This window comes from Rutidosis leptorrhynchoides, chromosome 8 (assembly GCF_046630445.1).
Source record: "Rutidosis leptorrhynchoides isolate AG116_Rl617_1_P2 chromosome 8, CSIRO_AGI_Rlap_v1, whole genome shotgun sequence".
NCBI classification, from domain to species: Eukaryota; Viridiplantae; Streptophyta; class Magnoliopsida; order Asterales; family Asteraceae; genus Rutidosis; species Rutidosis leptorrhynchoides.
The window spans coordinates 137,830,188-137,858,073 of NC_092340.1; the positions used below are offsets into that span (position 1 = coordinate 137,830,188).

General features: G+C 34.3%; 5 protein-coding genes across 6 annotated transcripts; 3 read left to right on the forward strand and 2 right to left on the reverse strand.

Moving 5' to 3' along the window:
* Positions 1-244: 244 nt before the first annotated feature.
* Positions 245-3,294, forward strand: LOC139862728 (transcription initiation factor TFIID subunit 14b-like). Its single transcript, XM_071851352.1, has 6 exons — positions 245-516; positions 1,236-1,324; positions 1,420-1,641; positions 1,728-1,912; positions 2,618-2,739; positions 2,869-3,294. The coding sequence occupies exons 1-6, from the start codon at positions 415-417 to the stop codon at positions 2,944-2,946; spliced, it is 798 nt and encodes a 265-aa protein (XP_071707453.1). The 5' UTR covers positions 245-414; the 3' UTR covers positions 2,947-3,294.
* Positions 3,295-7,566: 4,272 nt separating this feature from the next.
* LOC139862636 (auxin-responsive protein SAUR50-like) lies at positions 7,567-8,126 on the forward strand. The gene has a single exon (XM_071851257.1). The coding sequence runs from the start codon at positions 7,635-7,637 to the stop codon at positions 7,923-7,925; it is 291 nt and encodes a 96-aa protein (XP_071707358.1). The 5' UTR covers positions 7,567-7,634; the 3' UTR covers positions 7,926-8,126.
* Positions 8,127-8,299: 173 nt separating this feature from the next.
* On the reverse strand, positions 8,300-12,552 carry LOC139863040 (endoglucanase 24-like). Its single transcript, XM_071851688.1, has 6 exons — positions 12,327-12,552; positions 11,593-11,876; positions 9,413-9,850; positions 9,192-9,336; positions 8,721-8,887; positions 8,300-8,632 (listed from the first exon to the last, which is right to left on the reverse strand). The coding sequence occupies exons 1-6, from the start codon at positions 12,550-12,552 to the stop codon at positions 8,300-8,302; spliced, it is 1,593 nt and encodes a 530-aa protein (XP_071707789.1).
* A 6,649-nt stretch (positions 12,553-19,201) lies between these two features.
* On the forward strand, positions 19,202-24,180 carry LOC139862063 (ranBP2-type zinc finger protein At1g67325). 2 transcript variants are annotated; one of them, XM_071850615.1, is made up of 7 exons: positions 19,202-19,562; positions 20,701-21,044; positions 21,127-21,157; positions 22,171-22,244; positions 22,345-22,460; positions 23,442-23,522; positions 23,878-24,180. In XM_071850615.1, exons 1-7 carry the CDS (start codon positions 19,391-19,393, stop codon positions 23,924-23,926), a joined length of 867 nt encoding a protein of 288 aa, XP_071706716.1. In that variant the 5' UTR covers positions 19,202-19,390; the 3' UTR covers positions 23,927-24,180. The 2 variants fall into 2 exon arrangements, with proteins under 2 accessions (XP_071706716.1, XP_071706715.1); XM_071850614.1 differs by having other exon boundaries at positions 19,203-19,562; positions 22,342-22,460; positions 23,878-24,178.
* Positions 24,181-25,686: 1,506 nt separating this feature from the next.
* On the reverse strand, positions 25,687-27,619 carry LOC139861115 (protein WUSCHEL-like). Its single transcript, XM_071849416.1, has 3 exons — positions 27,138-27,619; positions 26,486-26,565; positions 25,687-26,055 (listed from the first exon to the last, which is right to left on the reverse strand). Exons 1-3 carry the CDS (start codon positions 27,598-27,600, stop codon positions 25,687-25,689), a joined length of 912 nt encoding a protein of 303 aa, XP_071705517.1. The 5' UTR covers positions 27,601-27,619.
* Between the last annotated feature and the right edge of the window lie 267 nt (positions 27,620-27,886).

The following is a 27,886-nucleotide window of genomic DNA, read 5'->3' on the forward strand; positions in this document are numbered from 1 at the left end:
TTATTATTATTATTATTATTATTATTATTAGGGGGATGATTCTCACGCACACTTTTTTGATCCTCACGCACCTATTTTAACCTTTTACTCTTCTAATAATACTCAATTGGTGTGTGAGGATAAAAAAAATGTATGTAAGAATCATCCCCTTATTATTATTATTATTATTATTATTATTATTATTATATTATCCTATTATTAAATTCACGGATTTTGTGATTATGATCGATATTCAACGTGGAAAAGGGCGGGTTCTCGTCGTGGTAATCGTACCTCCTTAAAATGGGTCTGGTCGTTACCCGACCCTAAATTAATTCACAATCTAACATTTCAAACCCTAATTACACCCTTTTTTTTCGAACACGCACCAATTCTCACGTCAAAATTCCCAAAACAAAATAACAAAGCGTAATAATGACGGGGACTGATCAAAACGACAACCATTCGCATGCTGTTGAAGAATCCGATTCTACACCCCACCAGACGATCGATATTCAACCACAAGCAGACACCAAGGTACTTCATTTATTTATAAATTTGTTTTGTTTTAGTTTAATGTAATTTGTTCCTGTAACAAATAATGTTAGCTTCTATTAACTTAAGCGTTTAGCAAAATTTAAAATTTATAATAGTTGAATTTAAATGTTGTTCCTATTCGTTGTTTAACTAATTTTATTTTGGTGTATGGTGTTATTAAATATGTTATTATTTCATGTTATAGAATGCACAATAGCGTTGCATTATTGATGTGAAGTGTAGTGGCAATTGACTTGATTTGGTGTGCTGTTACGCATAGCATGTTGTATTTTGGAATTTAGTGTATTAGACAAGGTTTAAACTTGTAAGGGGGTGTAAAATATTGTGATAAAACAATATACATAAATTATTTTATAAGTCTGCAAATAATCTCTACCTGCGCAACCAGTGGCGGAAGCGGAAATTTTTTTCATCGGGGCGAATTTTTTTTAAAAGCGTAGCAATTTTTTTTGGCAAAATACGGAAGCTTTTGGGCAAAATATGGAGGCTTTTGGGGCAAAATATAGAGACTTTTGGGCAAAAAGAATTCCAATGGGTAAAATGAAAAAATCCAAAAATTTTACACTACAAATTACAAATCCACTGGGGGCGGGTGCCACCCCTCCCTGGCCCTACATATTTTCGCCCGTCCCTGCAACTGCATACAATAAATAAAATTATTCAAGATGTTTTGATGTGTTGCATTTTCGTTTCCTTAGAGTTCGATGAAGAAGACTAAAGATCTAGAAGTCAGTGTTCCAATTGCTTATGGAACTATCTCATTTTGGCTTGGACGGAAGGCTACTGAGTAATGCATACTTCTTTTATTCTTTTTTTTATTAAAGAGTTTTTAACAAGACTTATAGTTTATGTGGTGTGAATTGAATTGTTAACGTTTACTAGAACTCAATCACATACGTGGACTGTTTACGTACGTGGGGCAACAAATGAAGACTTGAGTGTGGTCATAAAAAAAGTTATATTTCAGTTGCACCCAAGTTTTAATAACGCAAGGCGAGTGGTTGAATCACCTCCTTTCGAGCTGACCGAACGTGGATGGGGTGAATTTGAAATTGCGATTTCAATATTCTTTCATGATGATGTCTGTGAAAAGCAGTTAGACTTGTGAGTTACGGAGTATTATTTACATCTTTTTAGCCGTTTAATTCCACTCATGATATGTAAATAATGCTTTTTTAATTTAACTTCAGGTTTCATCATTTGAAGTTATACTCTGAAGTAGAGCACGGTCCATTATCAACCAAGAAACCTGTGATTGTTGAATCTTATAATGAGATTGTTTTTCCAAACCCTTCACTTGAGTTTCTTTCTCGTGTGCTTAATCATCCATCTGTAATTGTCCCGCGGCTTCCAGCTACTTTGAACTTGCCTCCTGGTAATGTTATGTATAAAATATTGCAAATTGGGTTGGTCAAGGAAGTGGGTGCAGTGTCAAAACGGGTCAAGTGGGGTCCGGTTGTTTTGAGAAATTTTTGGTCCAACCTTTGTCTATTACCCAAGGTTGCAAAAATCGCAACTCGGGGAGTACTCAGTCGTGACTTTCTAGGGAGTACTCGACAACTCGGGGAGTACTCGGATGTTGACTAAGTTTGACTTTGACCGATTTTAGCCGAGTTTTGACCATTTTTGACTGATCTTATGAGTTTTGGCCCTTTTTTGACCGACTTTTGACCGATTTTCCGAGTAATCCCGAGTTTTGACTGAGTTTTACCAAGTTTGACTGAGTTTGACCAAATCTGACCGAGTACACCCTGAGCTGTAAAAACAGAGTACTCGCCGAGTTATTCCGAGTTTTGCAACACTGCTATTATCTTAGTTATGTGGTAGACGTGATTATTTGAACTATACTTTATACAAGAATAATATCAGCTTTGAATAAAACCATTAAGAATATTGAATGCTTTATAGATACAAGTTGGGCGAATTGAACCCGTCTGACCCATTTGACCGTTTATAATTTTCTTATGCTAGTTTTTTAATTTGACCAGTATGTGATAAACAGGAGACCAAATCTTACATAATTTATTTTTGTTTTATTAACATTGGCATTGTTTTTATACTATGGTTTACTCGGTTATAGCACCAATAGAAGACGTGCACGCGAAAAAACGAGGCGACACTAAAGATCATCCACTTGGTCAATGGTTCAATCGATTTTCCGAGGCAGACGAGTTATTAAAACTGGCAGAAGCCCGTCAGCAGGTCAACATATTCTTGCTCGAATCGTTTTCATTATTTTCAATCATATTGTAATTGTAGTGTCGTTTATATTAACACCGTGATGCCTAAACTGAACATATGGTATGATTTTGACATGTTTCGTTACTTCAGGTGCAAACTCATATTACAAAGTTGAAAAGGCGATTAAGCATGTTAGAAGGGTCATCTCCAACACAAAAACCACGTTAACTCACCTTATGCTTAAAATAGTGTCGAATTTATCTTCGAGCATACTTAAATAACTAAAATCAGGTAAACCGTCATCCACCTCGAATTTGTTCTGCATATAAGGTTTATGCATGGATTCAGTGTAAATGTTCCTCACTTTTATAGGTCGTAGGTTTTAATCGTACTTAGATATTATTGCATTATAAGTTCGTTTTCAGAAACTTGTGTCCTTGTATGTCCTTTGCAACATAAGCATGTGACGGTAGCTGAAAGGCCATGTTACATATGCTTTATTTGGTTACAATTCCCTTTCAATAGGAGATATAGTCTATTATGTGATTATTTATTTAGTATCTACTAAGTTGTATAATATGACAGATGAATGTTTATCAACAATTAGCTGTATTGATGTGACCAGGTTTCAATTATGGAACATGGGACTTTCTAAAACGACTAAGTTCTATGTTTATATTTGGATAGGTTGCTAAGAATGCACATTTAAAATGACCCGTTTGAGTCATTTATAAAACGATAAAAGGATGTAAGCAGTTATGGACCCGTTTGAGTTGATTATCTATTTTCTTTTTTATTTTCTTTTTTAGGACTAAGGTATTAAAATGACGTAGGAAGACTTAGGTGTTGTTTGTTTTTTAAGATGTTTTTTTCTGAAGATTTGCTAACCATGTTTGTAAAGATGTGGTCTAAAGGTCTGTATGCATAAAGATTGTTTGTTTTTATGTATGCAAAATAACTTAATTTCGTCTGCAGCACTTGGAAAGCATAATTCTAAGTCTGCGAGTTTGCAGACAACTGAAGACATTGTTCTATCTATGCCTCAGAAACTCAAACAGTCTGTAGTAAAAATATATGCGTGCTCGCAGACATAAGACATAATAAGATCTGCAGACTGGAAAAAAACAACTAGAATATGAATCTATCTTAGATTTCCCTTGACCCTTTGACGTTTTCGGTCCATTCAATCCACTTTTACTTTTAACCTGTTTAGTGCATTATTACTCAAATGCAACGTTGAAGTTCTCATTTTTGTACGAATATAACGTAGAATACAAGATGACCTTACAGAAGTTTTAGATATGACACTAGTGATACAATGTAGAATCACACTGAACTCTGTTAGGTAATGATAAAGTCTCTAGTAGTTAAACCTTTCCTATCTCAGTGAGGTCGGTACGAATGTATATTTTGAAAGTACTATACAATTATGTTCGAGATACAAGTAGGTCGCCGTTAGGTGTATTATGACTCAAATTTCGTATTGCCCCTACTTAATCGTGCATGATGACTCGCGACCTAACATGTTAAGCTAATCAAATCGTACCGTTCTCAGTTATCACCCCATTTATAATATTAATGAGTGTGTCATTAAATCGTGCTACAGTCGTTTGTACCTTGTACGAAGTCGCATTTAGAGGTGGACGTGACATGTTCACTTTTCATATTTTTTTCTTTTTCTTTCTCTTGTGAATTCGAAATGATGTGATATATTAATATCACTTTCAAATAGAAAGTACTCAATTTTCTATGGTTCACATGCGTTTGGGATCAAATTGGTTCATATGGGTCTATTCTTCTACTTAGTTGATTTAGTTTTATTAATGAAAAAAATACGCCATTGGTACCTGTGGTTTGTTTACATTTTCATGACAACACCTAAACTTTATTTTTTGCATAGTTGGTACCTATGCTTTGCTTAACTTCGTGGTTGATACCCCAACCTAACGTCCGTTAAGTTTTGATGGTTAATCCCTCACATGTGCCAGGCATGTGAGGGCAAATTCGTCCCTTTAATTTAATATGGTCCATTTAAAAACCATCTAAATTGCATGTGTCAAATTTGTCAAATGTAAACGGTATGAATGTGCAAATTGTTGAGTGTATCAATTTGGCAGTAAACTGTATGAACTTACTTGGCCTAAACTATTCAAAATATGTCACTGATTTAAATATGATAATGTTTATACCATATTCTACATACAGTTCACATTTTGACTATAAACAAAGCCATTGCGGGTCACTTCAAATATAGTATAAAGATGGTCATAGTCTCCATAACTACAAATATGATATAAACAAAGTCATAGTGGGTCATATCACAATATATATGTACAAATGGATCATATTACAATATATATGTACAAATGAGTCATATTACAATTTACTATATATATGTACAAATGGGTCAGTGGACAATATATATGTACAAATGGGTCATATTACAATATATATGTACAAATGTACAAATGGGTCAGTGGTAATTTAAACCAAATTCACATTACAATGCACCAAGCAAATTCAGTCAAGAAAAAGTCAATAACATGCTTATACGAAAGTGGTAATTTAAAATCAAATTCACATTAAATCATTAACAAAATCCAAAGTAACCCATAACAATAAATCAGTATCAAAAGCCATTACTACTGCAACTTCTTAAAGGTTAACTGAAAAATGAAAAGTGCATGTCTGCAACTTCTAAAAGGTTCAAAACCAAACATCAAAAAATAGATAAGAGTCATCACGTAAAACAAAATAAGAAAACATTCATTTATTCCATTCTTGCACCAACATTAACCTTTTTCTTCTTAATGCCACATTTGATGTATGAGAAATGTTGATGAAGATAAACCAAACATCGGTTTAATATGGTAATATAAGTACGTCAATTGTTTTTTCATAGACTAAATTATATAAAGGGACTAATTTACCCTCACATGAGTGGCACATGTGAGAGGTTAATCATCAAAACTTAACGAGCGTTAGGTGTTGTCATCAAAAAATAGATAAGAAGAAAAAGTTTAGGTGTTGTCATGAAAGTTAAGCAAAGCATAGGTACCAACTGTGCAAAAAATAAAGTTTAGGTGTTGTCATGAAAATGTAAACAAACCAAAGGTACCAACGGCGTAATTTTTTCTTTATTAATTTTGGTATCCTGTTCTAATACCGGAATATTTTTGGTATTGCTTATCTGTAAATGTTTATTTTCTGAAAGAATAAGCTCTTATATATAAATAAACATGTGTCACTTTAATGGATTATTCCTATTAAACAAGCAGACTAACAATTTCTTAAAGTTGTTTTGTTAGCTGCTGTCAAAGTTATGACTAAATCTTAGGTATATTCATGAGTATGTTGAAATTGTTACCAATAGGTTCAAAGAGAGGTGTTAGCAAAGATCAGGTCAGGTCTAATCTATATCTATACTTCTATACTTTCTATTAAAATCCTATGATAATGATGTCATTATTAGACTAATTCCTTTGTTAAAAATAAATCAAAATACAAAAGAAAAAAATCTAAGCATGGTGCGTGATGTCATTAATCTAAATAATTTTGAATTAAAATTAAACTTATTAATAATTATTATTATTAAATCTTATTAATAATTATTTTAATTACAGAAATTAAATTATTTTAATTAATTATTTTGAATTGAGTACGAGAAGGTATAAAAGATACGCAGAAGGAAACCAATTCTAAATCTATATTTTAATTTACACTTTTAAAATAAAATGACAACCAATATTATCACTTATAATTTGATGTGGATTGTTTAACATGCATTTTAGGTATTTGATGAAATGTTCAACTGACGAGTTTCTTAGTCGGACTTTGTGGTTCCACGAGTCGTTAAACTGAATGACTTTAGCATTTACGTTCACCTAATACCTAAAACATATCATTAAACTGTTTCGTTTAAACAAACCCGTGATTTTACGGGTCATTTCACTAGTTGACATTTAAAAGTCTTAGTCCAAAGGTTGAAAAGTGTAGATTAAAGGCCCCAAATGTCAAACACCTCTTTAAATCCTTAATATCTAATAGATTACATACTTTCTAAACCATCATTACTTAATAGAATTTGTCTCCAACATATAACATAATAACCCTATCCAGAAACTTGTTTGCACCTTTACAGTTACATTGGTAAGTCAGATGCTGGGTAGTTTCTGTTAAATAGTTGTTAGCTTAAATAAATGTATTAGCCTATAGTCCAAGGTTGCACAAAACATCGATTTATGGGTAATCGGTTGGAACTTTGAAGGAAGTGATCAACAAATCGAGGGTTCGGCGGATGTTAACTATTTTTTACTTTGATCGATTTTAACCGATTAAACCATGATTTATAGTGACTGATTCAGATGTTGACCGATTTAATTTAACATATTTGACCTCTCCAACAACCAAGTAATCGCCGATTTATTCTGAATTTTACTACACCGCTAATAGTCCATACACACTAATTAATTATCTCTTTTCAAATATGTTAAACCTCATCCAATAATCAAATAATGATAAAATTATGGAAAAAAATATTAATATTATTATTATAAAACCAACATCACATATGATGGAGATCTTATGTTACTTCATAGATTCATCAAGACGTACATTGTCACATTCATACATAAATGGAATGGGTCCATTATGTATTCATGTCTTTAATAGAGGTAACAATGTAGGGTTAGCCCAAAGGGGTATGAACCCATGCTTATACAATCACACTTTCTCCGAAAACCACCTTACTTACCACCTGCCAGCCCTTCCACATGCATTTGCTTCTCAACCTCCCTTATATAAACCCCTTCATATCATCACCATCATTCCACCCCTCCACCACCGCCAGTCCACCACCAACAACGCCACCACAACCACCACCAGTTTTTCAATCATACTAATAAGTAACATCCAAAATGGGTTTAAGAAAATCAAACAAAAAACAAACGCAAACACTTGCTTGCAAGAAGAAATACTCAAATTTTAGACACAATAACAACTACCCAACCGACGTCCCGAAAGGACACTTTGTAGTCTACATTGGTGAAACGAGAAGTAGATACGTTGTGCCCATATCATGGTTACATCACTCAGGGTTCCAAAGTTTGTTACGACGAGCTGAGGAAGAGTTTGGGTTCAACCATGATATGGGGCTAACCATTCCTTGTCTCGAACAAGATTTCTTGTCTCTCCTCTCACTCATGTGATGAAATTTGTCATTCAACTGATCGAGATCACGAACATAAGCTCTTTCGTATCATTTGATTCATATTCATATGAACTTTTTATGAACAAATAATTATTGTAATTATGCAAACAGTTTTTCTATTTTTCTCATGTGGTGGTGTAACACCCTTGGAAAAATATTGTCACATGAAAATGTATATTTAAGTTTGTTTGTTCATATTGATGAGAATTGATTAAATAAACATTGTATTGAGTTCAACATATCTATCAACTTGATTTCCCTTTCACCATTAAGAAGTATGCTTACTACATACAAAATCTGTACAAATAAACTTAACTAAAACTAACAAAAGACAACCTAAATTACTGTATCGAAAAATTCAAAATAGTTGAATCATGTGAAAGATCGAACGACATTAGAGAAAGTAACTAATCCAGAAACAAGACCAACGAAGAAGGCGCTGTTGTAGGTTGTCGGTTCACCTTGCATCGAGTTATTACGTGAGTCAATGTATGTGTCATTAAGGAACGGTCCACCCACAACTGCTCCACTCGCTAGGTTAGGATTAGGTTTTGTAGAGTTGAGCCACTTGAACCCATCTTTACAGCTTGTAGTTGCATCGACCGGTATTGATGCACCACGATGGTGCACATACTGAGGGTAGTTAAGCCCGTAGCCGACTAGGTAGCTCATGCTCATTGGGTTAGTTCCCAACACATAATCCGCCTAATCGTAAAAATTTTGATCTATTAGTATACATATAAAGTCTACTTATAATTAAGATAAATCTCAGGTAGATACATCAGTACAACACCTGTGAAATAGCGAAGTCACGAACATCCATTGGCTCATATAACTTCCCGTTACAATATAAATATGGCGTTTTGGATGTGAACATGTAGTCACTTAAAACTACCGCTAGGAACGCAGTGCCAATAGCGTATTGCAATGTATCCCACTCGTTCACCCATATCAATCCACCTGCAATTTGACACTAAAACGCCAATTTCAAAATTCTGCAGTAATCAAATCATACTTGTTTTTTTTGGCAGTTGGCCTGAAAGGGTAATGTAAGTTACCTAAATTGCCAATAAATGTAATATGTACCCAGAAAGGTAATGTGTTTTTCATTTTATAAATTACAATTTCGGGCAAAAATTGAAAAACATGTTACTTTTTTGGGCATCTGAATAAGTCATATTTACCTTTATTGGTAATTTGGGTGATTTAGGTTACTCTTTCGGGTCATTTGCCTTTGGCTTTTCCTTATTAGTGAAAAGTGTACCGTTAGTTTTCTGGCTCATTGGGGATGGCAATAAAACTGTACACATAAGCGTCTCAGCAGTTCGTCTGTACATCTGTAGGTTCATATTTTCTACAATCGATATCTCTTTCACCTCATCAAAAAAATTCACCCGCGATAACAACACCTAAACAAAATTAAAATAAAAAGGGCACCAACTTTATGAAAATTTCAACTGTATGACCATGTTTACAACTGTATACCTGTGTCCCAGCTAATTTATTGTCCCAAGAAAACCACGTAGGATTACCCCAATTAGCGAACGCGTTTCCGTGCATTATGGTGACATAATCGATATAGTATTCGTCTCGAGTGGCATGGTAGAGCCACGATGCAGCCCACAATAATTCATCTACATATCCAGAGGAGTTATAGTAGCCTTGTACTGATGGGACGCTTTTGCTATAAACCCCTGGATAACTGTTAGCAAAATCGAACAGTTTTTGGGCGTGATCGAGTAGCAATTTGGAATAATCGGCATCCTGGTTCTTGAAAACGAGAGATGCTGCTGCCATTGCGGCTGCAGTCTCTGCAGCAATGTCTGAGCCTGGATATGATGTGTTCACTTGAAATGTTGGCCTTTTTTCGGATAACGTTTCTGGCCTTTCCCAACATTTATGGTCTATTTCTGGATCACCCACCTGATGATGTATGCATTTAGAATGCTGAATCATGTGGCATATAACAGGTAATCAGCTTAAACACAAGGGGCTACTTTGCTAATGTTTGAATGTGTGTGATTTTTGAAGTTGTGGTTATCAAGTAATTATTAAATTTGATTGATATAAAGTGACAATCAAGGTTTAAGAAAACGGAAACGCGCCTCGAGGCGTTTTCCCTTTGTGAGGCGAGGCGTATGCCTCGAGGCGAACCAAGGCGTACGTTCGAGGCGGAGTTAAAAAATACATAAATAAATATATTTCGATAATATATAATAACAGGGACTGTTATTGTCATTTTATTAAAGGTTAAAAAGTGATCATCAAGTTTGTTCTTGTTATTTAACTTTAGTAAAAGTCCAGGGACTGTTTTTGTCATTTGAATATTGTCATTTGATAAAATATCAACGTGCTTCTTCATCTTCCAGATTAGATCAGATCTAAAAGAACACGTGTTTCTTCATCAAGTTTCATATCTTAAAGATCAGATCTAAAAGAACCAAAACCCTAAAATCAACGTGCTTCTTCATCTTCTCCAGCCACCAAAATGTTAGATTGTTTCCTTCTTCTCTTCCCTTTTTTTTCCCTGTTTTCTTTCTTCATCTTTTCTTCTGGAGGACAATCGATGAGTTCTGGAGGCCAGAAGCACTTTAATAAAGCATAAATAAGCAGCCATGGTTTTAGCAGCCCTAATTTTGCCGCCACACCAATTTTCCCTCTATTTTTCATTGAGGCGTACGTTCCTCACTTACCTGTGAGGCGTACCAAAATCGAACCGCCTCTCCCATTTGAGGCGTACGTTTTAATTGGCCTTTGAGGCGTACGTTCCTAAACGGAGAATTCGAAAATCGTACTGAGGCGCGCCTCAGTACGTACGCCTCGACCGTTTTTTTAAACCATGGTGACAATAATTAGAACAAGTTTTACTATACATAAGGAAGTGAATTAACTTTTGGTAATTTTAATAACATTTTAGTTAGTTGTGATTTACTTAAAAACAAGTATTATCTAGTAATGCTTAATAAGGAATTTGGACGGAAATGGCAGGGTCAAGGGGCAGCGCCACGACGCAAATAGTATTTTTATCATACATGTATACCTAAAAATTGTGTCCCGACAAATTGTTCGGTGTCACAACCTTTCAACAAATTTTCCTGCTAAAGATATCGAACATGTATTTTCCGCCAAAAATGCATGGTACAACTTTCATTTCAACCGCCAAAATTACATATTTATGAATTCATTTTGGAGGTTTGGCTTTCATATTAACACGCGGAAACATAAACCTTTACTATGATATTCGGATTTTTGATCTTGTTGCATAGAAAATAATGATTGGTCTTGACTTATCAAAGTTATGATTGTGTGAACCCAGGGCTTGATAGAGTCGAGTCAGAGTACTTAATTGAGAAAATGTTACAAGGTTCAGAAACCAATTCAGACTATATGCATATAACTTTAAAACATAATGATCAAATAATCACTTTTAATGTGTGAACCAAAGAGCTTATAGCCTAGTGGCATTCGAGGAGTCTTTCAATCAAAGAGGTCGGGGTTCAAGTTCCATGGTCATATTGGTGAACTAATAGTTGTTGGATGTGTGAGTTGCCGTTATAAAGAAAAAAAACTTTTAATGCATGAAAATTTCTTATAAAAACCCGATTCATGGTAGATATGCAAAGAGTACAATGTGTAGACGCCAAGAGGAAGTTGAATTTACAAACCTGGATGTAGAGGACATTATCAGAAGGATGAGCATTGATGAGATAATCAGTTATCCATTTCAATGATTCTTGAACATGTTTAAGTTCTTTAACTTCATCCATACGTTGACCGTATTCAAGGATTGACCATGCTATAACAGTGGCCGTGAAAGCCATCGGAAAACCAAACTTCATGTTATCTCCGGCATCGTACAGTCCTTTTGATAGATCTGCGTTTACATCTTTTCCATCTTTGAGCCCTGAATCACCTCTCCATTCAATCCGATCGTTCTCTAATCTTCCAGCTGCATTTTCAATCAAATAAAATAATAAATGGAAACAAAACATACATGATGATTTAAACAAGTGTATATACGTAGTTGATAGAAGTAAACAATGGCATCATGTTTTAAGAGTGTCGTTTTCAAATGGTTATGAACCCATCTCAAGATAGCATAGTAGTTAATTGGGCTTGATTTCCTCACAAAAGGTCTCAAATTCAAACATATTGGCAACATATTTTGGGATGGACAGAGAAAATAGTCAGAAATGGTCACCAGATAATTCGATTAGGCTGCATATATCCAGGTAAAATATGCTCTTGAACAGGAAAAATCCCTCTTTTTTGCTTTCCTGTTTTTTAGATAGTTATACCAATTTTGTATATTGTTGAAGGGGCCTAATTTGTACTTAATGCAAATGGCCATTAAAAACACATTAAAAAACTTAGCATAAAGTTAAAGATTTGTGATTACATTTTTGGACATCAAAGAATTGCGTAGCAATGCGAAGAGCGTCACTATATTTTTGTGTAACACCTTTCGGAGGCATTCGGATGCGAGGAACCCTGTTTTGTAACTCATGAAAGTCTCTCCATATAGTTATCGACGCAGCACCTGCAACAAGAATTGTTATCGTCGCTACCAAAAGCCACCAATACCACTCGCTAGAATCATCTTCACGTTTCGGTTTAGCTTCCATGAATAGAAAATTGTGTTGTTTTAGTAGTTTCTTATAATATAATAAACATAAGCATAAGCATAAGCATATGTATGTATAAGTAGATGAAAACATCCAAGTGTAATTGACGGCAGTTTTGTGCCATTTTTGAAAAGAGACATTGAGATGTACTTTGAAACGGCTTATTTTGGATTAGGTAGTGTCTCACTAAACAAAATCAAGAAATTCTTTTTTTGTCATCAAAGTTACAATCTATGAATTTAAAAGAAACAAGTGTCGTTACGATAACAATAGCTTTATTTAGATATCAGCATACGATTAAATATATGTACTTAGTTATAGTTGAAAGATCATTTACAAATAAAAAAATGCTAATATTGAAAGTGAAAGCTAAATATATACATGGAGTGAAAGGGATATATTTACAAACGCAGAAACTAATAACAGTTAATCAATTAATCACAAGGATCTAATCAATTACAAATCAATTATCCAACGTTAATATTGATTTTAATAACTATCAAGTTAGCTAAGTTTAAGAATAATATATTTTAAACACAAAAATTTGTCAAATGTAAATGTATTAACTGTAATCACAATTTACCATTCAAGGGTTCAACAGGCGAATCGAAACAACAACCTACGTATCCTATTTATAGATTTGAGATTCACTGAAGCATAATCCTTCTGAAAGTCTAATTATTCGATGTGTAAAGTTAAATCAGAATAATATGGAAAACAGATGAATACAAAAAATATTATCTAACAAAAATACGAAGACTTTTAATCTTAATCCATATATGATTATTGCTCTTTCCAAGTCTTTCAATCTATTCTTCGGACTTCGTGATATGAAGAAGTATCGTTTTAGATATACAGTAAGGTTGCGTTTGATAAAACTGAATGATTTAGCGCTGAATGGTTCATAAAATCTGAATGATTCAAAGTCGCAGAATAAAGTTGGTTCTGAATGAAAATAAGTTGTTTGATAATAAATTTGAATAAACCATGCGAATGGGTAAAAATACCTTATTAACATGTTACATGAATAATAAATTCAATATACTTATTTGTTAAGTGTTAGGATATAACAAAAATTTAGGTGTTTAATGGTTAAGAGAGTGTTTCAGCTCAACCATTCAACATCATATATCATTTAGAGATCGGAAACAAACACACTAAAAGCTGAATGGTTCAACATTCAGCGCTGAACCATTCAATTCAGAGGTAAACAAACACACCCAAAGTCACATAAGTTTAGAAGAAAAATTAAGATTTATTTCAATGGAATAGCTTAATGTTTGGAAACTTGAGAATTTTTTAGGAAGACTCAAATCAATGCTCCTAATCTATTTAGGGGATTATATAATCTTTGCACTCATTCCACACGATTTTAATTCATTTAACAAATGTGTTAATGTTGAGCAAAGTGACACCGAATTATAGCAAACCACTAGTAATAATATGAAAACGATAATAAATGAACACCGAGATTTAACGGGGAAAACCCCAATAGGGTAAAAACCACGGGCAAGGAAAGAAACGTTTCACTAATAAGAATAATAGGAATTACAACTTCTCTCTAATTACAAGGATAATTACTAATGCTTATATCTCTTGTAATTAGGAGACTAAACTCAAACTCTCTATTACACTCTTAGAATATAAGAAGAAGAATGTGTTTTGGGATGATTTGAATGCTTGCTTATGGCTCTATTTATAGTAGTAAGGATTGGGATTTGGTGAGAGTTAGGCAAGTTAGGTAATGAAAAGTGTTACCTACAACTTACCAACAACCATCCACTTATTTTACCAACTACATCCACCAACAACATCTACCAACAACCATTTATATTTTCTATTTCAACAATCTCCCACTTGAAGATTCGATTGAAGCTCAATCAATCTTCACACGATAATCCTTCCTTGCCAATGATGTTGCTTACGTTTCCGCTAGGCCGCATGAGGAACGGCACCAAATAAACTTGTCACGGTTGATTGACTTTGTTAGAAAATAGGCCACATTGTCGTCAGTATGAATTTTCTGCACATCCACGGTTCCTTCTTCCACTTTCTCACGAACGAAGTGATACTGAACTCGTATATGCTTTGTCTTTGAATGAAATGCTGGATTCCTTGCAAGATGCAAGGCACTCTGGTTGTCACAAAATAGAGTGATATTCTCTTGTTTGTGCCCGAGTTCCTCCAACAACATCTTCAACCATACTGCCTCTTTAGTAGCGTGAGTAGCTGCTACATATTCTGCTTCTGTTGTTGATGTCGCCACAACTGACTGCAGTTTTGAAACCCAGCTTATTGTTCCACCACAAAGTGTAAAAACATATGCAGTGGTAGATTTACTTTTATCCATATCACCTGCATAATCTGAATCAACATACCCTTTGACAATAAATTCCGGTTCCCCATAACATAATGCAACATCCAAAGTACCCTTGATGTATTTTAGGATCCTCTTTACCGCATTCCAATGCTCTTTACCAGGATTCGCCATGTACCGACTAACTACTCCTACAGCATGTGCAATGTCTGGTCTTATACATATCATTGCGAACATTAAACTTCCCACTGCTGATGCATACGGTACTCGAGACATCTCCTTCCTCTCGTATTCACTGCTAGGACACATAACGGAGGATAACTTGAGATTAGTAGGAAGTGGGGTTGAGATTGGCTTACTATCTTGCATATTGAAGCGCTGCAAGACTTGCTTCAAATAATTCTTTTGAGAAAGCCAAATCTTCCTATTATCTCTGTCTCGGTGAATTTGCATCCCTAGAATCTTGTTTGCGGCACCCAAGTCTTTCATTTCAAACTCCCTAGCCAATTGAGCCTTCAGCTTATTAATACGATCTTTGTTGGGGCCTGCAACCAACATGTCGTCTACATATAACAGCAAAATGACAAAATTATTGTCCCCAAACCTCTTGAAATATGCACAAGGGTCTGCATAAAGTCTGTTATATTCAAGGCTCATTATGAAAGAATCAAATCTCTTGTACCAACATCTCGGAGCCTGTTTGAGACCATACAGAGATTTCTTTAACCTGCAAACCAAGTTCTTTTTTCCTTGTAGTTCAAAACCTTCTGGTTGAAGCATATAAATTTCTTCTTCAAGATTTCCATGAAGAAATGCAGTTTTCACATCTAGCTGCTCTAGATGCAAATCAAATGTAGCACACATCGCTATAACTACTCGAATTGTTGTAAGTCGAACCACAGGAGAAAATATTTCATTAAAGTCCGTACCTTCTTTCTGAGCATATCCTTTAACTACCAGTCTTGCACGATACCGCTCCACTTGATCATACCATTTCGCTTGATCTTATACACCCATTTATTTCCAATAGGTTTTCTACCTTTCGGCAATGGCACAAGTTCCCATGTTTTATTTTTATGAAGAGCTTCAATTTCTTCGTGCATAGCTGTCATCCACTGAGATGCATCTGAATGATTTAGTTCCTCGCGAAGAGTTGTTGGCTCTCCTTCCTCTGTTAGAAGACAATATGCAACATTACTTTCCATAATATAATCCGAGTGCCACCCTTGACGTTTCTGTTCCCGATTAGAAGTACGAGTCGTTGGAGCTTCATCAATGACTACTTGATTTTCATCGTTCTCTGGTATTGCTTCAGAAGAATCTTTATGAAATTCATTACCCACCTGTATCGGTATAGTTTCTTTTGAAGTGCTAACATCTTCAAGATCTTTGTCTTCTGTAAAGACAACATCTCTGCTGATGACTACTTTGTGGGCAGTGGGGTCCCACAAGCGATACCCCTTAACTCCATCAGCATAGCCCAAGAACAAACACTTTCTGGACTTCGGATCCAACTTTGTCGTTTCTTGAGAATTGTACATTGCGTACACATGACTTCCAAATACATGAAGGTCAGAATAATTAACTGGTTTTTCAGTCCACATTTCCATCGGTGATTTCAACTCAATTGCAGTTGATGGTGACCGGTTTATCACGTAAGAGGCAGTACTTACTGCTTCTGCCCAGAATGATTTTCCCAAGCTTGCAGTTGCCAACATCGCCCTTGTTCTATCTAACAAGGTTCTGTTCATCCGCTCTGCCACTCCGTTTTGTTGAGGAGTGTATGCTGTTGTGAACTGCCTTTTGATACCTTCTTGTTTGCAAAATTGATCAAATTCATCACCAGTGTATTCTCCTCCATTATCTGTCCTCAAACACTTGATCTTTTTACCAGATTCAAGTTCAACCCGCGCTTTGTAAACTTTGAAAACTTCAAACACATCTGCCTTCCTCTTGATTGAGTACACCCAACATCTCCTAGTGTAATCATCAATAAATGATACAAAATACTTTGCTCCTCCTAGGGATTGAACTGGTGCTTGCCACACATCAGAGTGAACCAATTCTAGAACCAATTTACTTCTAGAATTTGATGTGTTAAACTTCAGACGATGCTGCTTACTGATTACACAATGCTCACAAAAAGGTAGCGATACCTTTGTAAGACCAGGAATAAGATTTCTTTCAACAAGAATCTTCATACCTTGTTCAGACATGTGTCCAAGCTTTTGATGCCATGTCATAGCAACTTTATCACTTGAACTATTCGAAGCAACAGATGCTTCCAATTCATGTACCGTCTCGCCTTTCAGAATGTATAAATTAGCACCCATCTTTTCTCCTTTCATAAATACAACCGCGCCTTTCTTGATTATCATGATCTTCTCATGTATCACCATCTTACAACCAAGATCATCCAATTGTCCTAAAGACAATAAGTTCTTCTTCAAACCTTCCACGTGTCATACACCTTGAATAGTACGAACTGTACCATCGTGCATCTTCAGAATGATATCTCCAATTCCAATGATCTTTAGTTCATGATCATTGCAACTATATACAGATCCTCCTGAGATACGTTCATATTGTTTGAACCATTCTCTTCTAGGGGTCATGTGAAAAGTAGCTCCCGAGTCAAATAACCAGACATCAACAAATGTCTTTCTGCCTTCATTTGCTACCACTGCCTCACTAACCAAAGCAGTCCCATCATCTGAAGTGCTTGCAATATTTCCTTGAGGATTTGAGTTATTTAAACTCCGACAATCCTTCTTCAGGTGACCTTTCTTGCCACAATTGTAGCATGTATAGGTCCTCTTCTTTTTAGACTTCAGTTTACCATGATTGTGACTCCCACTTGGGCCACGTTCCGTTGATCTCCCTCCTGACACCAATAAGGCCTCCACTTGTCGTGAACCGGCCTGTTTTTCCTCCTTGTTATTGCGCCGATTTTCTTCTTCTAGAATAGCAGCCGCAACTTCATCATAGACTAGATACTCCGAGAGAACATTATTGGTTAAGTTAATAATGAGTTGATCATACGAATCAGGAAGACTCTGAAGTAAAAGTTCAGCACGTTCTTTTGGCTCTATATTGCAGCTTAATGAAGCGAGTTGAGAAAATAGAGTATTCAAAGAATTAATGTGCTCATTAACTGAAGTAGATTCATTCATGCGTAGCGCATAAAGTTTCTTCTTAAGGAATATCTTGTTGTGGAGTGATTTGGTCTCGTACAATTTTACGAGGTGATCCCAAATCTCTTTCGCCGTCTTCTTTTCTTCAATGCTAGACAAAACGTCATCTGCTAGTGCCAGATGAAGATTTGCGATAGCCTGGCCGTCCATCTCTTCCCATTTTTCATCAGTGACTTCAACGGAACGTCCACTGATGGCCGCCAAACACTTATCCTTTCTCAGGATAGCTTTCATCTTTAGTTTCCATAACGAGAAGTTACTCCCGTTGAACTTTTCAATTTCAAATTTCGTAGACATTGCTATAATTACAATCTTCTTTTTTTCGACAATATTAATTTTTTTTCCTTGAAATAACACCCAAGGACTTTTACCGAGTGAAAATAATCTTACTTATTTTCTGATGTGGACGATCCACTCTCGTGGCAACCACAGAGCATACGATAAGTAGATTAACACACAAGATATTAGACCTTAGCTCTGATACCACTTGTTGAGCAAAGTGACACCGAATTATAGCAAACCACTAGTAATAATATGAAAACGATAATAAATGAACACCGAGATTTAACGTGGAAAACCCCAATAGGGTAAAAACCACGGGCAAGGAAAGAAACGTTTCACTAATAAGAATAATAGGAATTACAACTTCTCTCTAATTACAAGGATAATTACTAATGCTTATATCTCTTGTAATTAGGAGACTAAACTCAAACTCTCTATTACACTCTTAGAATATAAGAAGAAGAATGTGTTTTGGGATGATTTGAATGCTTGCTTATGGCTCTATTTATAGTAGTAAGGATTGAGATTTGGTGAGAGTTAGGCAAGTTAGGTAATGAAAAGTGTTACCTACAACTTACCAACAACCATCCACTTATTTTACCAACTACATCCACCAACAACATCTACCAACAACCATTTATATTTTCTATTTCAACAGTTAAAACTTGCATATCGTTTAGATTAAACAGACAACGATTTCACTTTTGATGGAAAAAGGCAAGTAAAAGTTAGATAAAATCAAGGATTAAAAATGAAAATATTAGAACTTTAAGTACCATATTAGTCGTTACGCAAATCTACAAGGTTTAAAGTAAGCATCTCCAAAACCCATAATCCCCGTCCCTCTCAAAACCCCTCTTTTTTACTTCCTCCGACGCTAATACGGGAAACTGGAAAACTTTTCCCGTCCGGCACTACGGCGCTGCCAAAACACAGATTATACAAATAAATATACACACTTATATACACACACACATACACACACTCTCATATGTATTTTAATTATTAAACTGATTATTATTTAAATAATTAATAGGAAGGGATAATGGGAGGAGGTGAAGGAAAAGAAGGAGATTGGGAGTGTGGTAGTTGTGAAAACAGAAATTATGCGTTTAGATCGTTTTGTAACAGATGTAAACAACCTCGATTGCTTGTTGATTCCAAAACACCTGCTGATTCTAAATGGTTACCGAGAATCGGCGATTGGATCTGTACTGGTAATTAATCCCCTTTCGCGATTAATCTATTATTTATTGATTTATGAGTGTTGATTGTATATAATTTTAGCTACGAGCAATTGATGTATATCAGTTACTAGGTTATATTTATATTCACAATTGAAGGCTAGGTAAACAGTAAGTTAGTTACAGTAAGCAATTGCTCAAACTGTTTATTTGAAGGTTAGGTAAACAGTAAGTTAGTTACAGTAAGCAATTTCAAGCAGCTTATTGAACCCTAAAGTTCTTGGATCGGTTTATAAGAAACACAATAAACAGCTTATTTATAATGACTTATGCGCTAAAATTAATACTAATCTGTCATAAGTTCAATTCAGTAAGGTCCTTACAAATTAATAAGCCTCTAAGCATATGTATTAAAGCTATAACATAGTGGTTGCAAGTCTGTTTAACTATTTGTATATAATGATGATGATTGGAAGAAATTATGCCTGGATTCGATATCATCTCTATTTAGTACTCAAAAGATGCCTTATGTTCCATCAATTCAGGCATGGATTACATTTTATAAAATGTGTATATGGGATTTTGTTATAGTAGCTGTTATCACTGACATAGAATACATGTAAACTTGAATGTTGTTTAAAAAGTTTAGGGATCCACTGAAAGCTTTATTGCTTAGGGTGGTTTGTTTGTGTATTCATAACTGAATTTCATTATCTTAGTTGGCATGAATCATGATCGGACCGTGAATGTCTCTACGTTTGTATGAAATTTAAAGTTGATTTGGTGGGTTGTGAAACTTTAAGTGGTTTACTTGATAATCAACATAGTGTCGTGAATGAATTTTCAGTTTGTGCTGTCAAAGATGACTTGAAATATTTCCTTAATCCCAAATACTTGAGTATAAGCCAAAAATTGCATTTCTTAAATGTAAATATTGCTTTTAACACTACTTAGCAAGAAGTTCATATTTTGTCAGGCAATAAATTGTTTTATATTATTGTAGTATATGTTTGTCAAAAATAAATTTTAACCATTTTATTTTTGAAAAATGAAATCATTTGGGTTGAGTAGTTTGTGTTTTTGTGTGTGTTTGGTATGTGATTGGCTGTTTGGCGTGCGTTACTTTGGGTTCCTATTTCGATTGGTGTGTGTGGCGATGGATCAAAAATAGGCTGCACTAACAACAATTATGCCTCACGAGAAAAGTGCAAAAAGTGTGGTCAACCAAAGGAGTTAACAGCTATGCCAGCACTTGCAATGCATGGGCCCACTCTGCAAACTCATCCACATTATTTTGCCAGGGTACAAGGATTACAACACCAACAGCCTATTCATCTGAGCCCTAATTGGCTTTTAGGAGTCCCAGATAAATATGGAGTTTCAGCCTCTACCTGGCCAATGGGTCCTACAAATAATGTACCCTATGTGAACCAAGTCAGCCAGGTTCCAAAAGGATGGCGCAGTGGCGATTGGATTTGCACTTGTGGTTTCCACAACTATTCTTCTCGAGCACAGGTACAAAATTGGACTAAGTGAATATATATGGCTGATGATTGCTGTTATTATTTTTCTGATTTAGCTTATGTTAATTTTACAGTGCAAAAAATGTGATGCTTCTATGCCTCCAGGTAATAACAACACATCTTTGGTTTCATTCATTTATGTAGATGATTAAGTACTAAGTAATACAATAAAATAGGTTGAGTGTAGTAACGTTTATATATTGAGTATATACTAATTAGTTGCAGGCAGGATGTGCGATAGTAATGAGTATTTTACGGCTTAATGATGACTGACTAGGACTTTGTAGTGTAATTTTATATTTTATAGGTGTCAATATGGAAGGGTTGGGTGGGTCGGTAAAGGATAAAAGATGTGATTCAAAACAAAATGATTTAAAGTGGTCGGGTTTGCCCTTTTTTTTGTCAATATTCATTCTGTCAAATTGATTATATTTTATTGTTTCTCAGTAATATTTTTTCTTAAAAGCTACATTTAGGAGATTTAATGGATTGAAATTACACTTATGGTGACATTTTGTTTATTGGACTTATTCAACCAGTTTAAGTTACTTCTTTGAATTTTATCCGTTGGAGATATATAAGCCCAGACATCAAGGTTGTAAAATTCGGACGAGTAGTCGGGCCTGGGAAGTAGGCCCATGTAGGTTAACGTGCCGGAAAATCCCGAAAACCTTTATATATTTACTATTATATTTTTATTATACCATAAAATTGTTAAAGTAAGTCATGTTTTTGTATATATGGGACTTATTAGCAGTTAGTGTAAGTGAATTATATTGAAAAAAACTTCTAAATAATTTATATGTCTGTGTTTAAGAAACAAACTTAATCGGTTTTATACTCGATTCATGTTTATCTTTTTTATTTGTGGTTTTCTTTTATATTTACACAAAAAATCATGAAATTTCTATTTTAATATAAAATAGTTTTTTATCCTACTTGTCCCTACAAGGTCTTGGCCAACTAGTCCCACGCTAGCGACTTTTACAACTTTGTCAGTCATAACTCATAAGTTGCTAGGTGAAAGTTTTCACGTATACTAATTAGTTTGACTGTTGAGTATATATCTAACATAAATTACTTGCAATCTTTTTTATTATTACTTATATTATCATAAGCTCTGGGAACGAAAAGGTCGGCATCTGAAGACCTTGGTCAGGATTGGGATAACAAACGACTAAATGCTGGGCAGGTAGTGTACGCCATTGTTGTACGTGATTTAAAAGATTAATTTTGTATTTTAGGTTTGACTTAAGAGTCAAATTTACCGTGCAACTTTTCATATGCAGCAGCAGGCATATTTGCCACTTGGGCCGATATCAAGCTCCACGTTTTTAACACCTTTTCAGATGGTGAATTCTTCCACCAATCCTCAGATGATTACCATGCCATCACTTCCTGGAAAAGGGTAACTATTTGACTGATCTATCTTTTGATACTTCATGTCCACTTTATATAATACTTTAGGTTAATGGAATAAAACAACAACATACATACAAATTTGTTTCATCTTGGTCCTCTGCTTGGCATTGTTCTGATTTGATAATCAGAAGTATGAAAACTATTTTATTTTTAAGAAAACAATAATTTTTTTGGACGAGTTATCATAGTGAGTATGATTTATAATCACCAGATAATAATATTATTGACCCCTCCCCATAACATTCACCCCTTTTATCTATATCCTTCAACATTGCACACGTGGACTTTCAAGTTCTCAAGAACATATTCATCGTTTCGTCATCTTTAGTGTCGATTCAAATCTTACACCTGATTTATGGTGTTATCTGTTCGTCAATCATTTCCAATGTTTGTAAGTGTGTGTAAATGGACATTCCTGTAAATCTAGTGTCTGTGTTCTGAATCGGAACTAGATAAGTTGAAAGAGTATGATGATGTATGTGTCAACATGCAAGCAGGTTAATTAATGACCAGCAATGGAAACTTTGAAATATTCATTCATTGGCCAAATCAAAAGAAAACCAAGTAAAATTACTAAAATAAATAAATTTGTTAATACAACACTGTTTTATGAAATTAATTCAAATTTAAGGTTTTAAAGTTTTTCATATACCAAAATGGAGCAGATTTTGCATCATCACATTACATATATAATGACACTTAAGTCAGTTTTGAATTGATGACAGTAGCATTCAAATTTAACGTTGATGAGAAGGTACAGAGTTAAAACTGAACAGTGATGCTGTAAAACTTATCAGGGCAAATATTACTAATTTCTATTTATCAGAACTTATTTGTATTCCAATATGAAGTGTGATAAACTATGTTATTATCTGTCTATAACTTGTTTGTTATGGAGAAACCATGTTTTCACTGTAATGTGTTCCTTCAATAATCTTGTAACACTACATGTGCTATAATCTTTCAGAGCAAAACAATGGCGTGATGGAGATTGGATGTGCACCAACTGTGACAATCACAACTATGCATCTAGATCTCATTGCAACAAGTAAGTTTACTTCATTGTCCTTATTTTTCTCTCATATATACGTTAATTCATTCAATATTAGCCAATATGCGAGTAAAATAAATTTGTGTACGTGTATATGATACCCTTTCGTTTCATGAGAAATTTGAAGCGTTTGAGTGTATAATGAAGGTGGACCAAAATTGACTTTTGAGTGAGAGTATGGCGTTAATGTACAAGCACATCCACATTTTCAAACTATTTGTCTCATTGTTTTTTCTTCCATAAATAAATCACTTGTGCCAATGCTCTAGTTTTATAACTATTTCCAGTTGAACAAAAGTTAGGATTATTTTGTGACCACTATATATCATATATCACTTCACATAATACGCAGATGTAATACACAAAAGGAAGGGCTTGTTGTTCCAGTAAGTGTTGCATAGCGGAGTGCGCACAATTGGCAAATCATATTAGACTTGGCAGCTGGTTTCAGCGGACTACTTGGTGGCCTATAGTTCCAAGCAAGAGGTATATGTTGAATTGAAGGTATAAAGAAATGGCAATTTGTTTGACTTTTTGAGGACTTGTTTCTGTTTGACTAATGATCAACTTCATTATTGTTTATATCTACACTTTCTTTACACTTGTTGGTTATTAAAAAGACTTGAAGCTTTTAAATATTGAATAAGTAAACTAATCATCTAGTTAAAGAAAATATGAAATCTATCTCATGATCAGGATGTTGCTCTCATTATATTATTATGGGTTAGTCAAAATGAGATTGGTCAAAAGAAAATTTATGCAATTCTGAAATGAATTGACTTACGCATTGAATTATAATTATAATTTTATTTAAATGTGGGGTGTGGTCCATGTCCATTAAAAAGATTCGATTAAATGAAGGAATTTGAGTTGCAGTAGCAATGTGGTCCTAATGCCAAACCAGATACTTTTGATTTCATAAGATTTTATTGATGTATGTTTTCTGAATCATTCTATTTGTAGTTTCTTTATAATTGATTATTGCTTTTGAGTAACAGGTGAGTTATTTGCTGTTTTGAGAGGTAAATCATATCAAATTCTTGATTTTGTAAGATATCATAAATTGACATTTGTGTATTAATTTGCACTAAAAAAGATATGTAAAGTATTTATTATTATAACTATATTATTATTATAACAATTACAAAACAAGATGGTGATAATTAATAGAAACAATGAAAACACCCAGACTAAGATAACTAATGTAAACCCAACATATAATGAAAACATCGAGTGAAATTTTTTATTGTTCAGGTTACCCGAAGAGCTAGTCTTTTTACTCGGATCAACAAATTATTTCGTATACACTTTCTGACCCTCCAAATTTAATCAGGGGCGGTTTAGTATAGGTTGATCAGTGGTAGCACGGGACACCAATAATGAAATTTTTTATTGGATTTTTAAACGATGACATCAGTAGATAATCTAATATTTTTTTAATGACACAATTGAAATAAGCCATTTAGTTGAATTTTTTTTGAATTTTTAATCAAAATTACTATTGATTACCATTTCTAGATCCACCACTCATTTGATGTTAACATAACCTCATGTAAAAGTATAAGTAATTTAACCACTAAACCTGAACGTGATGTTTAATACTACGAGTAATAAGTACGGAGTATATTATATTCTCATGAGGTTACCAGCGGCTCAACTGTATAATATATATTCACTCTCACTGTAGAGTAAAATTCAAATATATAAAATATATATAGTACTTGCCCATACCCGATTAAATATTTAATGTGTAACTAGTGTTTCACATGATACTATTCGCATATAGGATTCACATCTTTCGAAATTTAGGAAATATTTGCGTTAGGCATATCAATTTCATATATCTTGTATAGTGTTAAATAACTTTTTGTTATATATAGAAAATCACCAATTACAATATAATCTAAGTTTGATAAACTTCCATTCAAAATCATCTAACATTTAGACTTGTAACTAGACAATCTTCTTGAATTAGATTATTAAAACCACCATGAATAAATACTTAAACCCAAATATGTTCACATTCAGTAATTATAAAAATCCATAAGTAGCATTAATAATTAGAAATCACCCATAGTGTCAACATGATCATAGCTACTAGTAGTAAATTAACTAATTACATAATTAGCTCATTAATTAATTAACAAGGACACATATAACATTAATTATAATATCCATACGAATTGAGACTGAGCTCAAGAGAAGCCCGGCCTTCAGAGCGATACCAATTTCCTCCGGTGTAATAACCTCCTCCTCCTCCGTTGTTGTTGTTATGCTCCGACGACAAACTTGTTGTCTTCATCCCAAAGAAGTCATGGTGGGTCCCACCGTGAACCGGAAATAATGGAAGAGTTTCGATTGAAGTCTGATCTCCCTCATCATCATCTTCTTCTTCACAATGATATGCTGCTGATGTCTTGAATGCTCCAAAGAAAGAACATGAATCCACACCCATTCGTGATCTTGATCCAATATTTCGAACCATTCCTCCAGCTCCTCTATTTTCTCCCGGGGGTGATATCGAACACTCCTGTATATGTCCATGATCATAGTATTTGTTTACTTATGTTAGTACATGTGCATATGATAAAAAAAAAAAAACATCAGTTTAAATATTTTATTACTAATAATATGTTCTGTTGGATTTACTATTGATTATCAAAGGCTGATTATGTCACTTTAAAATAATGATCCTATGATCAGATTATTAATATTTTAATAGTTAATTTTTAATTTTTATAATTAATTATATGAACACTTTAATACACAATAATTAGGTAATCAATCAGTTTGCAAACAAAACCCTAATTCACCCTTAGACCAATCCCTCAAAATATTTGTGACACATTCCCCATGTCAATTATCAGGGAATTCTCTTATATTCATTATATATTCAATTCAAGTACTTATTAAATGAATTGTGTGAGTGTGTTTTATATGATTAATATAATTATATATACCCTGAAACTCTTCTCCATGGCAACAGATCCATAGCCACATCCAACAGACATCACTCCTTGTGAAGAAGATGAACCAACACCTGAAATTGATCATCCCCATGAAGTAGAATTAGTCAAGCCACTCATAGTAATGGTAAAGATACAATCTTCTCAAGAAAATCACAAAAAACTTAGTAATGGGCAAGAACAAATTACAAGTAAAAAACAATTGCAACGAAAATTCAAGATTTATAAATGGGTATTTATAAAAGCACAAAGTATCATGTAAAAGTACAATCTTTACAAGATAAAGTTCAAAGCTTGTTGATGGGTATGTATAAAACACACAAAGTATCATGTAAAATCACAATCTTTTCAAGTAAAGTTCAAAGCTAGCTTGGTGATGGGTATGTATAAAAACACAAAGTATCATGTAAAAACACAATCTTTACAAGTAAAGTTCAAAGCTTGGTGATGGGTATGTACAATAACACAAAGTATCATGTAAAAACACAATCTTTACTAGAAAAAGTTCAAAGCTTGGTGATGGGTATGTATAAAAACTACTAAAAGTACAATCTTTGGAAGAAAAAAAAAAGGTCAAAATTAAGAAATGGGTTTGATTAAAAGACAAAGTAAAAAGTAGAGTTAAATTGAAGAGTATATATAGTACCTATGTGATGTGTGGTGTAGAGTTTGTGCTGGTGACCATAGACATGCTGTGGTGGTTCTTGATGGTGGTAGTGGTGAAGATAAGGCGGAATTTGCATGGCGGTAGCGGTGGGTGGATGGTGGTTGATGTGATCGGAGAAATGAGATGGTGGTGGTGGTGGAACAGCAGGATTGAATCTTTTTTTCTGCCTTTCACGAGCCTTATGGTTCTGAAACCAATAAAACACATTCTTGCCTTCAATCTTACCGTACTGTCTGAGTTGAGCAGCAATTCTTTGGATCTGATCAGCAGTTGGTGATCTGATCCCATTGTTATAATAAAGTTCTTTCAGAATTCTGATTTGATCACTAGTGGGAGTCCACCTTGTACTAGTTTGCCTGCATGTTGCATAATTGCCACTGTTTTTGTTATTACCAAATTCTTGAACATGATCACCTTGTTGTTGAAGTTCCATGTTTTTCATCAATCAAATCAAACAAAGTAATTAATTAAACCCTAATTACAACCCACCTAGCTAGAGATTTTTCACACACAAATAGTGAGAATGAGTTTGTGTTAGCATGTGTGTGTGAGAGGGAGGGAGAGGTGTTTATTGTATTTATAAGGGTTTGGTAATGGTGGGTACTAATTGATTAAGTAAGGTACTGGTTGGTTATATAAGAAAAAAGGAAGGAGGTAGAGTGCACATGGAAGATGCAGGTAGCAACAGAAACAAATTAAGTGTGTGGTTTTGAGTGTGTTTCAGTGTG